This window comes from Borostomias antarcticus (assembly GCF_949987555.1).
Source record: "Borostomias antarcticus genome assembly, chromosome: 10".
In the NCBI taxonomy this organism is placed as follows: Eukaryota; Metazoa; Chordata; class Actinopteri; order Stomiiformes; family Stomiidae; genus Borostomias; species Borostomias antarcticus.
The window spans coordinates 4,709,563-4,724,092 of NC_140243.1; the positions used below are offsets into that span (position 1 = coordinate 4,709,563).

The window sequence follows — 14,530 nt, forward strand, 5'->3', positions numbered from 1 at the left end:
GGAGAGAGAGAGAGAGAGAGAGAGATAGAACGAGGGGTCAGGGCGCATTTATAGTCATCTGATGCCGTTACATGTATCTATGAAAAGAGACAGCTCAAGAATCAGTAACTCGGTAACTGAACAATAAGCCACAAGGTGTGACTGAAAGCACAACTTTAAACCAGGATGCTGGCTGGGGGGGTACACAGGTGTCTTTTATCTCACCCCTAGCCAGCATCGTACAGTATGTACAGTACCTGCATTATTGTCAAATGTCTGTTTGACCCATTCTGAATCTTTTAAAGTTGCTATAGCCGTCTTTACACAGCCAGGGCAGAGCACCGTGTCCAACTGGACTCAAGTTGATACAGTGGCAGCGATAACCGCTTTCCATTGGGGGCAAATACATCCCTGCAAAAACCATGAGCCAAATAGGGCTGAAATACAATCTTTACTTATATTGGGAGTATGTTGTAAATCAATGGGTCTACAGTATGTAAAACAGAGAGACTCCATTTTTACACTCCACACTCTGAGAAAACCATCTGAGGGCAGATTGTGCTTAAGCCTAGCGCATAATCAACAATGCATGTACAGTAAAACACAAATTACACAGCTAACTAGTTCTCTGTTGCTTTTGTGTCTCAACAAACATTTAGCACGCTATGGTCTATTTAGTGCTCACATCTGTCTCCACTTTGAGGTATTAGGCTTCAGATGCACAGCCATGGAGGGAGACTCCCAACTAAACATGCATTCAGCACCCCTCGTTTAGACCTGCTGCTCAGTTCTGATTAAGACTCGTCAGTAGAATGGAAATGACATTAGGAATGATGGCAGGGTATGAGGCAACGTTCCTCTGGGGGTGGAAAGACCCTACTGGGAGTGAAACCGGTCATACAAGTCTTTTGGTTAACAATTAACCTTCAACTCACTTCAACTCAGGTCCATCTTTCCCAGGGAACCGATCGGGTGAGCGAACCCTCTGAGAGCTTCTGACCAAGCCAGCACAACTAATTACACTGGTATTTACATGTTGATATTAGGCATCATGCTTACAGTTTCAACACTCTTAAGAAAAACTCAATCTGTCACATGGGGCAAGTGCTCAAAATCAATATGAAAATGCATAAGAAATATGCCAAAAACACATCATTTATAATTATCATTAACTTCAGGAACTATTAATATAAGCATTCCAGCAGGCCTATGACATTAGACAGAACCACAAGTGTTTTGAGTGTTCAAAAATACAACAGAGAAATCAAGTTATTATCATTGCTAATCACAGTCTAAAGTGTGCAGTCAAAACAAGTACTGTAGAAACATGAGAAAAGAGAAACTGTTTCCTTAACCCAGACAACCCCGTCTCAGTCAGGCAGCTGATTGAGCTCTTTTCATGTTTAATATCACATAATGAACAGCAAATGAGCTCTATGATCTGGAGGAAAGTAACAATTGCTAATCAGTGAATGTGGAATGTCTACAAAACAATTAACCAAACCAACAGAGGCTTATGAAAGAACCGCTGCAGGGGCTGCAGTCTATTCTCTCACCTGCTGCTCATTTACAGAGAGAGAGAGAGAGAGAGAGAGAGAGAGAGAAAGAGAGAGGGGGGGAAAGAGAGAGAGGGAGAGAGAGAAAGAGAGAGAGAGGGGGGGGAGAGAGGGAGAGAGAGAGAGGGAGAAGAAGAGAGATAGAGAGAGAGAGAGGGGGGGGGGTAGACAGAGGGAGAAGAAGAGAGATATATATAGAGAGAGGGGGGGGGTAGACAGAGGGAGAGACAGAGACAGAAAGACATGCATCAAAATATGGGTCAGGTCTGCATTAATCTCAGGACGCTAAAAGCAATTTGAACCCATATACTCCTCCACCTATAAACTGAATATAGAGGGAATCCTGTGGTGTTATTTTAACCTCTCGGCAGGCCTGCTTCATTAAGGCTCTCTCAGAGCCCTGGTGGATTTGAGTTGCGTGTCTCCAGTGCTAAGCGAGGCCAGATAAGTGGATTGGGCCCACGGCTCTCTCACGCACTGGGAGGATGGGACAGCCGAACGGGCCAAAAAAAGATGTGTGCAGAAGAGTCGGGTCCCGACGGACCGACGCCTCTTACGTCTTCTTAAAGAGAGCCGTAAGACAGCATACAGGTGAGGGAAGGGCTTTCATGGTATGGAGCCTTCTCTGGATCTAAATAATTCAGAGGCAGAAATGGGATCTCTCATCTCTCACGCCACTCTGAGCTCGGGGAGATTTCCACATGACAGGACTGTCCACTGAATGAGACGCCTAGCGAGCATATGTGAGCCATGCGCCCGAGTAGACAAGAAAAGAAGTGTCTGGATGTCCGGCCGACTGTCATGTCTTCACAAACATTTACCCTCCGCCTTGATCATAAACAAAGACAGTAGTGGTAAAATTGCACATCTGCCATTTGTAATGAGTGATGATGTGTAGAGTGGAATCATCTGTTTCCGTGGCTTGACGCCGATCGATGACCTTTAGCGATCAGCGGGACAAGGAAGACGCTAGAGAAAGGTCCCGGCCTTCAGATGGGGGGGGTCACTCAGTGTGCTGTGACCCCCCGAGCTGTCAAGACGGAAGAGTGAGTCACCCTGCCCTTCCTTGTGACAAATTATCTGGGGGTCAGGTCACCTATTATGACTCTGCGGCTGTCACTCTTTCACTGGGCAGTGCCACACAAAGGACTAGTGGTCCTTTAGCAGACAAGGAGACACTTTTCTCTGTGAGGGGCTTTTCTGTGTTGGGGAAAGACACTCATTTGTAGAGATCCTGTGAGGGGCTTTTCTGTGGGATCAGAGATGAGATGATATCAGTGGCTGTCTTGTGTCTATGGTCGGGTGCTGTGGACTAGAGAGCAGTGTTGAATGGAGTCATCGTGAGAGGAAAAGCTGTGGTCAGAGAGTGAAACAGAAACTATGAATGGGGCTCTTGTCAAAGCCACACCCACCAAGTTGTGGAGTTGTGGTTAAAATTGTTTTTTTATGGGGTTTATATGGGTGTAAACATCTAAATGAAATACGATCATTCTCAACACCGACGGTGTCTTCAATTTCAAGTGAAATCAAATGAAAAAAGTAACACATTTAATGGGAGAATACTAGGGCTTATGCTCACTTTGGAAAGATGGCGGTCATCTTGGCGGCCGCGTAGCCGGGCTTGCAGGCTCCCTTACTGAGATTGCCATACTTGTACATCAGCTCCAATGGCCTGCGGTGCAAAGAGAAAACGTTAGAGACAGAGGGATGAGGTCAAGTGTGGAGCGACTTGTGTGTGAGCAAGTGGAGCTCTTTGAAAGCCCAGAGAAAGAGGCAGGGGGGGTAGGAGCCTGGAAAAGCAACCGTGATCTTACGTTAAGTCTACAGAATGTGATTCTTTCTTGAATAAATAAACGGACCTTGCGAAATTATGTGAGTAGCAAATATCTAGCAGCAGATTTATTTATTTTTTATAATTTAAATGGCACTTTTATGAAACAGTGTATGTTCAAAGGATCATCTTGGTGTGCAAGGTGAAAATAACTCAAATTACTCAAGATGATTTGCCACAAAAGGTATTTGCACTCAATTTCTCTTCTGTGGAGTGCATAGCCTTGACTAGGCAATACCATGATCAGACAAGATGGATCCTTTGGAGGTCAAATCAACAAGATCAGGACTAATTTAATTATTCAAGCAAAAAAATCACATAAAAAAAAAATTAGATGCACAGATAACCTCCGGCCCCTACCTCAGGGCTATCTAACTAGAGAAGATACCACCACCCCACCAAAATAGTTCTGACGCTAACAGCTGCAGTATATTCAAGCTGACATATGGGGCAAGGCATGAAAACTCACAAGTAACAAGATCTTCAGCAAAAGGAGAAGGCGGTGTCTCAGAGATGTTGTTTATTTCACACCAACCTCTAACCTCTACCCGTTGAGTCAGTGTAACACAAACAGTACCTTTCAAACAGCCTTGCGTATCAACTCAACGGCCAGTGCGGGAAAAGACAACCTGTTGATTGTGGAATATATACAGGTGGAAGAGGTCTCTCACATATCCCCACCACTCATTTCCCAATTCTTATCGAGCCAGAGATCACCCAAGTGGCCCGGCCCCCTAAAATGATTAGGCTTCGACGTTCAAATCGTTTCTACTTGAGGTAGGCTGGGGGGGCAGCACTTGTCGACAGATCGTTTGTTAACTAAACGGTCGACCTCGCGGAAAGCGGGTCAGGTCCACACTCTTAATACCACACACATATTTTTATTAATTGCTGCGCCAAACAGCAGCTTTTAACCTCACCATTAATAACCTACTCAGCTCTGACTTGGTCAAATAAACAGGGAGGCCACAGATGAGCTGTCCAAGTAAGGAGATCAGACGAGAAAGGTATGGCACAGCTCTATGCTATGCCATTATTCACCCATTTACACATGAACATGTACAGTAACACAAACATGTACATTATAAAGAAGTGTCCAGTGAACCAGTTTAGGGCATAGTATTATGGTTCCTCCACTACTGACAGTCTATATGCACACCATGTAGCCAAAACAAAACATGCTTGTTAATGGTTAGGAGTGGGAAATACTTACAAGTTGCCATCCAACTTCAGCAAGAATCCCTGTTTGTCATATACTGGAGAGGTAGAGATAAGAAAAGAGATTCAGTGTGATAAGAAAATATGAAGGCACTTACTCGTACTAATAGAAAAATACAGTTGAATAAAATTATGTTGTCAGATATAGTTTTGCCACAGTATAATTCACTCTAAATCCATAACTATTCACTTCATGGCATTTATAGACCATCTATGGGCGAGGACTCGATCCATAGGTGCTAAGCTCCGTGCCACTATTGCACAATTTGTTCAAATTTGAGGTTGTGTTTGCCGAATACCGCACCAAATCCATCAGCGCTCATACCCTTTACAGCGCATACCCACTAGCGCGCAGAACCATTACAGGGCAATTTACCCACGCATTTCAATGAATATTTCTTTGAAATAGCCCGATGGCAAGTCCCTGCTGTACATTCTTTGAATTGGCACTTCATCATGGCCTGCGCACTAATAGGTCTGCGCTGTAATAGACCGGCGAGGTATCGAGTCTTGCGTGGTATCGGATGGGAACCATTTGAGGTCCGAGACAATGTGAGGTGAGACAAGATATGATTTTGTGAAGTGTCCCATTACATGGTCATAGGAAACCGATCATCACAAGGCAACACAAATTCCCTTTTGATATGGACACATTTTCATCTACGATGTCTTGTTTGCACTCAACATGTTTCTCATATCAGGGGTCACAGTGGTTGTCCTTTAAGCTGGTAATTACCATTTCCTCTCTGGCCCTTATTAACAGGTTCAGAAAATGACTTCACAGGAACACACTAATGAATGGAACAGCCTGGACCTGGAAGGCAAGAGTTGCTCTTCCAAGTGGTTTGACAGCAGTTAGCAGCTTGTATAAGACACTTAGCCCAAGACTGTCTGTATGACCTACTGAAGATGGTTAGATAGGCATGTCATTGGCAACAACCAAAATGCCTTCAAAATGAAGACAGGCCAAGCTCTGACATCTGTCAAACACGGTCTCCTTTAAGCGTCCTTCCATTTGTGGTATGCGCACACTACCTTCAAAAAGTAGCCTATGCTGCAGTTTTCAGAGGGTTTGCCTCTATATTTCAATTAGAATGGGATTTAATAATTACTTTAATGATTGACTCAGACTCAAAGATGTAACTACTGTAGCTACAGGCAATACTTCCTGCAATTCCCTTTAATTACGATATATGCCTGGCCTATGCGCCTTGCTGCTCGCAATGTTGTTTTTTTCTGTTCTGTGTCGTTTTAATTTTGTCTCGTGTTGTATTGCCATTTTAATTTATTACTGTAAAGCACTCTGTGCATCCGTGCTGTGAAGAGCGCTATATAAATAAAGCTTACTTACTTACTTACTAGGTCTAGAGGTTCAGATCGATCTTGATAAATGTATTCCAATTACAAAGCCTGAGGCAACACCATTTGAAAACTATGCAGGGATTTGGGATACTTTGAAATACCGAAGGTCATGCTGAGGTACTGTACACAAATCCCACATCTCAAATTCCCTTTACAGATATAGTGTACGTTCATGGGTCAGTCTTAAAAGCAGCAAGGAACCAGGGCATGTTGTTCGCCAACTCTAGACACAGTACAATACATTCAGTTGAGAACACAAAGGAGGCAGGTATTACAAAGCAAGTCTTTTACAGTTCCTGGCAGAATTCAGTGAAACTGACACAGACAGAACGCAGCTCCAGGAGTGAACAAAGCTGAGGCCATTACTCCACTTATCAAGCGCTTTCATGGCGCTATCTGCCTACTGAAGCAAACAGGCATGCATTGGTGCTGCTTAAAAGGATGTTAAACACAAAATAAAACGAGAGGACAGGCAGAGAGAGAGAGAGAGAGAGAGTCTGAGGACGTCAAGCACACAGTAGATAAAACTGCTGGGGTGTAAGCTGATCTCATTCTATCTGGTGTGTGTGTGTGTGTGTGTGTGTGTGTGTGTGTGTGTGTGTGTGTGTGTGTGTGAGGCTTGCTGCTGCTGTGAAGCGTGGTCGGGGAGCAGATAAGAAGATGTGCGTTATCTTCGGCCCCTTTTCGCTAAAGGAGCATGGTCCATCTATCTCTGACCAGCGGCGTAGAAAATCAGAGCAGCTTAATAGTCCTGTTCTTACAAAGACATTTTATCTCACTTGTAGCAAGGTTATTAATAATACGCTTTAACCCACTAATGATTTTAAGCTTTGACCAGTTAGTAGGCTAAAATCCAAATAAGACATACAAAGTTAGTTTGAAGTGAACATTTACAGTAACAACACTGGACGTTAGTGAGCACTGAACAAAATTGAGCATTTCCAGTCATTCTGGTCCTACAACCAATAAAGACATGGATGTAGAGGATAATAATAGTCTTTGTAAGACACATGTGATAGGTGGACATAAACCTCCTGGAGAAGCAAGAACTGGCGGTTTGGCAGAAATGCCTTACTATGCTGGGAGGGGATTTCAACTGAGTACGGTGCAGTGAATGAAAATGAGACAATTTAGACCAGCCTAATCAATTTAAGTTAAGAGGTGTTTCACCACCAAATGTAGATAATAAAAACTTAAAACACACATTGAGTTTCTAAGACCGTCAGTATCGCCTCCCAACATGGCTGACTGGTTTGAATGATGTGACGTGGGCTCTAAACCTCTACCTGAGCTTACTATTCGTCCCACGACGGAGAATATGCTCTCCGCCTCTGAGCCTGAAACAGAAGAGTGAGTTGAGGCCTTGAGTGAGCCTTGAGCTACTGCAGGCTGGGCGGACGTTAAACCTTCAAAGGGAAGCTAAGAGGTATTAGAATGTATTAGAAGTTAGTAAGTTTGAAACAAGTAAGCCACTGACAATAGCCTACTTTCCCGCCCAAACAGCCAACCCTCTTTCAGCAGACAACATTGATCTACTGTTGCTACCGCCACCAACTTCATTATTCACTGCCGGCCTATTGGGGTCAAAGTGGGTTAGTCATGTCATAAAGTGTTAAGTAGGAACAAATTACAAGTCATGAGATAAAGCAACAACCGTAAATGAAAATAAACTCATTACAGCTGTAAAATGGCTTATATCAACACTACAGCGGCTGTTTATTTTTCATAGTGGGAGCAGATGACATGATTAAGAGGAGAAGTACGTTTTGCACATTGCTGGACATTCGGGAGTCCAAATAAATTAGTCACAACAACTTTCCATGAGATACTTTAGATCTGTCATCACCCTTCAACTATCTACATAAAATGCCTAACTAAATGGATAAAACAGTTTTCAAATAGGTTTAAGTTATGATCAACTGCATCTCCCTTAGCTACATCTACAATGTATACAGGTAATAGCAATCTAGCTCAAAGTAGATCTAATTCATGTAACATGGGACCTACTGTAGCCCTTACTCATTTTGATTTTGAGTCATCACAGATGTCACTAATATCTGGCATGCCACAATGTTAAGTCGTAGCCAAGAATCCATTTGAAAGACTAAATTGTCTTTGTCATTTAGAATTGCACATTAAATCTTTACATGTAAATAATTGCGATAGAAATGTGACCTTGGCTTATGGGTCCCTCAGTGCTAGACAGAGACAGGGGCCATTTGAAGTGGCGCACCTTCCAAGCCACATACAGGAACCCTCTACCGCTCTGGACGCCCCTCTGTGGCAGCGTGGATGCCTGGTGTACACATGGAGGCATTGGGCATACGTGGACCGTGAAATTAAGGGAGGGCGTGAGCGTGTTTGTTGCTCAAAGGTTTGCTTGAGGAGGGTAGGCTACGGCTCAATTGGCCGGCAAAATCTTCTTGCCCGTCTGCCAAAAGGCTTAAAGACTCAGGAGACAGGTTAAATGCTCTAATCTACAAGCGTTTACCTGGTTTTTACATAATGGGCTATTTTCAAATCAAGCTGGTGGGCAGAGGCCAGGCAGCACAGCTCCAGATCCTCCATCCCGTTTATGAACTTTGAATCCAACCTGCATCTGCGGTGCGCACCGAACAAACATCTACCCAAAATTGCTAGCAAATGCTGAGATGCCTGAGGTAAAGGAGTAATTTTCTGCTTTGAGAAATGTGTATTTTCACAGAACTCAAGCCCTGGTTGACAGAGCGAGGGGAAAAAAGAACAATGTCTGGAATAGTAGGGTATTGTTCTTATTTCCCCCAAAGCAGAACATGTACAGTAACATGTGTACCCCTTTAGTACCATCATCAAGAATCTATTGACCTAGCAACACATTTTACCACTGTAAAACTTCCTCCAGATAAACACAAATGGTGGAAACACCTTGCAGCAGTTAGGCTGCACTGACTTAAATGTAAACCGTATTATTTAACCCCGGAGCAAAAATACAATTAGATTATTCTGTTTGAAGAACAGCTAGCATAGGCCTGCATCCAAAAGTGATTTTCACTGTTATTACGACTAATTTGCTGACCTTCTGACTAAGAGAAACAGCCTTTATGACAAGCCAAGGGCTCATATCATTCATGGTATTAGTCAGTGTATGAGCTCCCCCATCTGGTAAGAGGAACCATCACCACGGTTCAAAGAGATGGGACATCTGTGGGAGAGGAATGGGGGTGGAGAAATGTCACCACTTGGCTGGTCTGGCGTAATGATAGTCCGGGAGCCATGGTGTTATACCTGGTTTTGTCAGGTTAAGGTTTTTCTCTGCCGTTTCTTGAAGCTTGGGGGTACCTCTTCAAAATACAGGAGGCCCGGTGATATCACTTGAGCATTTTCTGGTATTAACCCTTTATACCTGAAGTGCCAAAAATCCCTGATAAATAGGGATTTATGAGATTTCATGCAAAATACTCAAATCAAATGCACCAAATTTGCTTTCTCCCATGTTTATTCAAAAAGGAGGTAATGTGCAATGTATTTGATTCCAAATTAATTCATATTAACCATTTTAGGCCATGCCAACAAAACACACTTTTGATGAAAAAAGTGATCAAAGAGGTCATGAGAAAGTTATCAGGCAGGGTTGACTGCATTTTACAACTGATGTTTGTTGTTTTTGTGGGGGAGGGGGGGTAGTGATACATTTAATTTAAAGTTAATTTTATTCACGGAGTGCACTGAAGGACCAGAGACCAAGAATAGGTTTGTTAAAAGTTCATTATTGTCGAGACAATTATCAGTGCTCAAAGTTGAAATGGGATTTGATTATTGTTGTCTTTACATACTTCACCAGTTTTATTCTTCAAGCATAAACAGCATGTTTAGTGCAGCCTTATAGTAGGATGCTCTGTCAGCTGTACAAGATAATGTGGTCATGTATGACACAGTATAATGGTATCAGTGTTCTCAGAAAATCCTATTTTGTCAATGTTAAAAAAAAAAAAAGAACAGGTATACCCTTATTCCTAAGAAATTCTATTACGCAAAGTGTTGGTTAAGGTGGCCCTCAAGTTTCCCTATATTTAACTTTTGTTGTGTTTACATGGTGTTATTTAAAGAGAGAGGGGCAAGCTAAGAAAGAGGAGAAACAGGAGGAGAGAGAGGGGTGAACAAGGAGAGGAGATGACGGCAAGCTAGAAAAGAAGAGGGGGGATTCTCCTCCCCTCCATTCTCCCTGTATCGCCTGTCTTCTCCTTGCCTCCCCTCCACATCGACTTTCTAAACCATTACATGTTGGTGTACATTGAAGAGAAAGCAATGTATTGTACTGTTACCAAGTGTTTATATGGTAGGGTGTTTAATAATACAGGAGGGAACTACGAAAAAGGAGAGGAAGGAGAGAGGGGAGATGAGAGAGGAGTGAGCGAGAGGAGAGGTCTTGTACATGTACGTACATCACTTATGGATTTTATGAGGTGCAGTTGCATTGGATTGTCTTATAGCATTATTTTATTGCAAAAACAGTATTTAAAGCGGCAATAAGAGATTTCCTACCGCTAGATGGCAGTAAGAATCTACGAAACTTGTTTACAAATGAAAGGCCTCAAACATATAATATGCATGTTTAAGGCACGGGGGCGGAGCAAAGTTACGGGCCGTAATTTGACAACACAAGCAGAAATGCTGGAATAACAAGACTTGGCGGCTGGTAGGGGTGAGTCATTGAAGTTAGACGCTATTAAGACGCTATGGCTCAATGAAACAATCTGATATCAGGTGGTTTTAATTAGTTTTGACGAAATGTGAAAAAAAATCTGTTATTGCAGCTGTATAAGAAGCATGCATCATCAACATTATCAGCATCATTAGGAGGTGGGGGAAGACCAGCCTCTGCCTTTGAATGTGGCCTTGGAAGCTGAACATCTGGAACCATCATAGCATTGTAACACCAATTAAGTAGAAATGGAAAAAGCAGTCTAAACGTCAGCAGTGTAGGAGTCATGGAGACTGAATTTATGTTTGCAGGGAATGTTTAAATATTCATTGTTTTAACTTTCAGACCTGTCCAGAATGGATGTAGGTGTGGATGGATGCATCATTCTTTTTGAGTAAACAAACATTTGGTGTTGCACACTTCTCACAGAAATGTGTGTATTTTGATCTGTCCCACATCCTGTTCAGAGCCACTTCCTGGTTCTCACCTCCATCACTGTGAATTCTAGACGGCCCAGGCCCCAGCCTTCAGTCCAGGCTCTGTCTACCCGGCAGTGTGGCTAAGCTACAGTCTAGATCTGCCGACTCCTTTCACTCCTAGTCACCATGGTCACAAAGGAGATCAAAAAGGACATTGAGGAGCTGAAAGCCTCTCTGAATATGATAACAGAGGAGATGGCTCAGATCACCAACAATCAGATCCTTAATGAATATGATAACGGAGGAGATGGCTCAGATCACCAACAATCAGTGATCCTTAAGAGGATGCAGAGGTGAGAGAAGTGGAGTTTGTTGATGTGTCAGCACTCCTGAATGAAGATTATGTTTTTGAGTTCCAGCTCCCAAAGCCCCAGCGCTATGCTTGTCACCTGCTCAACCTAATAGCTACAATTGATGTCATGACAGCAACATCCAGTGAGGCATACAAGAAAGTTTGGAATAGATGTGGAAGATCCACACTTGCAGCAGAAGCTGCTGAAGATGCCTGCTCCCTCCAGCTGCTGCGCCCGAATGCTACCAGATGGAACTCCTTGTTCCTGGCCGTGGAAAGACTGCTGAAGATACTCAAAGACGAGGGAGAGGCGGCCAAGAGTCATTTTGACAGACCTGAAGGTTATGCATGTAAGAATTAGGTCCAGACCAGTTGACTGATGCATGGTCTGGTGCCAATCAGTGTCAAGGGCAGGAATGATACCATTTTCAAGCTGTTGTTGAGCATTGTCAAACAGTGTTGGGACAGTGCCACACCCATATTACTTGAGAGGAGGACGATTGGTAGTAGTTGGTAGTATTAGTAACAAAGTAGCCTACTTCAATTGCATTATTTCACTTTGCTCCGTGTTGTCAACATTGTCTGTGGATGTACACATTCAGTATTTTTGTTGAATCCAATGGAATGCTTATACAGTGTTAGAAAATGGGGGTGGTGTTTTTCTTTTCATCATTCTTTCCGCTCATCGATGCACAGATTGGGCTTGGCATCCTGTGTGTCATGCGAGTGTTGCGCCAGAGAAACAAACCGCAGACCACATCATCCAAGACTGTCCGATATATCGGACACCCAACGGAATGTGTGGTCTGACGGTTGTGGATGACGAAACGGTGACATGGTTCCTGGAGGTGTTTCTGGATATAGAGCCCAGGTGACCCCCTCACCCAGGCTCGGGGTGGTGAAAGGATAACCCCTCGACCCCGAGCCTGGGAGGAGAGGACAACTACACCAAACCCACACGATGAAGAAGGATCACAGGTTTAATCCAGAAGAACTCGCATTCCTCGCAGAGTACACCGCTACCATGAGGCCCAGTCTCCCAGGCAACCAACATCTTGCAATCAGAAGCAAATGCCCAGATGGGGTTGCTACTTCCAACAATCAGCCTGCTGACCGTCAAACTTGACCGAGTCAAGTTGACACAAATACTGCAAGCCACTGGTGGACAGATACAGGTACAGACAGATCCTCAGGATGACCTACCACCCATTATATTGTGCTTAATTCGTGAGTAGTGCCTCCTGTCAGAGAGGAAATGTCTATCCAAATGCCCTATGACACATTTTTACTGTGCTCAATTCATAGGTAGCGCATCCTTGTTGAGAGACATTTCGACACTTACTCTCTGACAGAATGTGCAAAACCAGGTACCCATTGAGGCCTACTGCGTCACCGGCAAAATTAAAATAATAATAATAATAACAATTTAAAAAAAATTACAAATAATGATATATATATTTTTTTTTTAATTTTTATTATTATTATTATTATTATTTTTACAAAATCCAACATTCCAACACTTCCTGAAAGCTGAGAAACTGTACTTTCGAGTAATACAGGGAAAATCGAATTAATATACGGAATGATGGCACTGAACCTTCAGGACTAAAAGGGTTAAGCAAAATAGCAGCCTAGCCTGCAGGCCAGACGATGATGAGTGCAGCTTGTTTGACAGAGAATATAAAGGCAGTATACTTACGAGACCTCTGGCCCCATCCACGTAGATTCAGTCTCCCAGAAGAGTAGTAGAGGAATCCCAGGACCAGCATGGAGCACAGCCCCAGGACCAGGTTGCGTGTGGGCTTCATCCTCATCTCCTCCTACTGTACATGGCACTGCCTGCACTGAAGCCCAAACAAAGGCCATTCAATTATTTCAAAATGTGCATTTTTGATAACCTACATATTGAATGACATGTACGTTTGATCATCCCTTTTATAATCAATAATAGAATATAAGCAGTTATTCAGTCGAAATTCCACCACTGATGTAGGACACTTATGGCCTGTTTATCTGCCCAGCTGTTTGCCCTCCGTTTTTTTACACATTCTGAGCAGCTGCCAACATAACCATTTTAAAATATCTATCCGACAAGGAGGTTTTTTGCATTGTGTATCTCCGGTTAATTCCCTCTTTCTCACTGAGATCTCCTGGGAGATTGATAGCTAGCTGGCCCAATGATAGCTAGCTGGTTAGCAGAAGAATGCGTGTGCTTTCCCGTGCGTGCCTTCAGGGACACTTGAACAGCAGGACTCAAGATCAAACCCAGTGAAATACGCAATACAAACACACATCGGCTAAACCCTTTACCATGAATCGGTCTGTTTCCCCCGGAGCTCAGCTCGCCGTGGAGCTCACGAAGCTATAGCTAGTTACCTATGACATGGGCTCCTTCTCTTAAGTTACATCATGGGTCAGCTGAATAGCTTTAACGCTATCTGGCTTGGAGCTATTACTAGAAGCAATGTGTGCTCAAGATCATCCCTTTCCTCAAGATCATCCCTTTCCTTACAGTTACTCTTATGAAGCGTGTCTTCTGTTGATAAGTCAGCTTGTCGCTCATCCCTTCTCTCGCGTACCGTTAGCCGAGTTACACACATCTCTCTAGCTAACGGAGCTTTGCTGGTCTTACCTTTAATTAGACGAAGCGTGTCCTCTGTTGATAACCAGTCAGCAGCATAGAGACATTGTGTTGCCAGATCCCGTAAATACTATTTCGCGTAACTATATTTGTCAGCTAAGTGAGTCGGTTTTAGTGTAACCGCTGGTCCGAGTGGTAGTGAGCTCCCGGTCACAGCAGAGCAGAGGACGGTGTTGATGGTAAACAAGACAAGTCTAAAACCAGTAGCTGACGAGTTTTGATTTATGCTACAGCAACGTGATGAGCCGTGATATCTAGATAAATACCAATGGGGAAAAGGCACACACCCTCTCCTTCACCGCATACGGTTCACCTCTCAAACCCATATCCTGTTTTAGTTCAAGTACAAACAGTGCAGGTCAAACCAAAAATAACTACACAGCCACTCTAACAAAAACATAATGTTCACCAGCATGTGATCAACGTTCTGTACATAAATGGAATGAAACACAATACCAGACACACAATACAGACACTTGACACAAGCCAAA

General features: G+C 43.3%; 1 protein-coding gene across 3 annotated transcripts in view; it reads right to left on the reverse strand.

Moving 5' to 3' along the window:
• st3gal3a (ST3 beta-galactoside alpha-2,3-sialyltransferase 3a) overlaps positions 1-14,174 on the reverse strand; it is a 28,597-nt gene extending 14,423 nt beyond the window's left edge. For 2 of the 3 annotated variants that reach the window (XM_084444430.1, XM_084444429.1), the window contains exons 1-4: positions 14,031-14,174; positions 13,098-13,242; positions 4,580-4,622; positions 3,115-3,207 (exon numbers count right to left, since the gene is read on the reverse strand). In XM_084444430.1, the coding sequence (XP_084300556.1) occupies positions 3,115-3,207; positions 4,580-4,622; positions 13,098-13,212 (251 nt within the window). In that variant the 5' untranslated portion in view covers positions 13,213-13,242; positions 14,031-14,174. Of the gene's footprint in view, positions 1-3,114; positions 3,208-4,579; positions 4,623-13,097; positions 13,243-14,030 lie in introns of those variants that run through there. The other variant, XM_084444431.1, reaches the window with a different exon arrangement.
• Between the last annotated feature and the right edge of the window lie 356 nt (positions 14,175-14,530).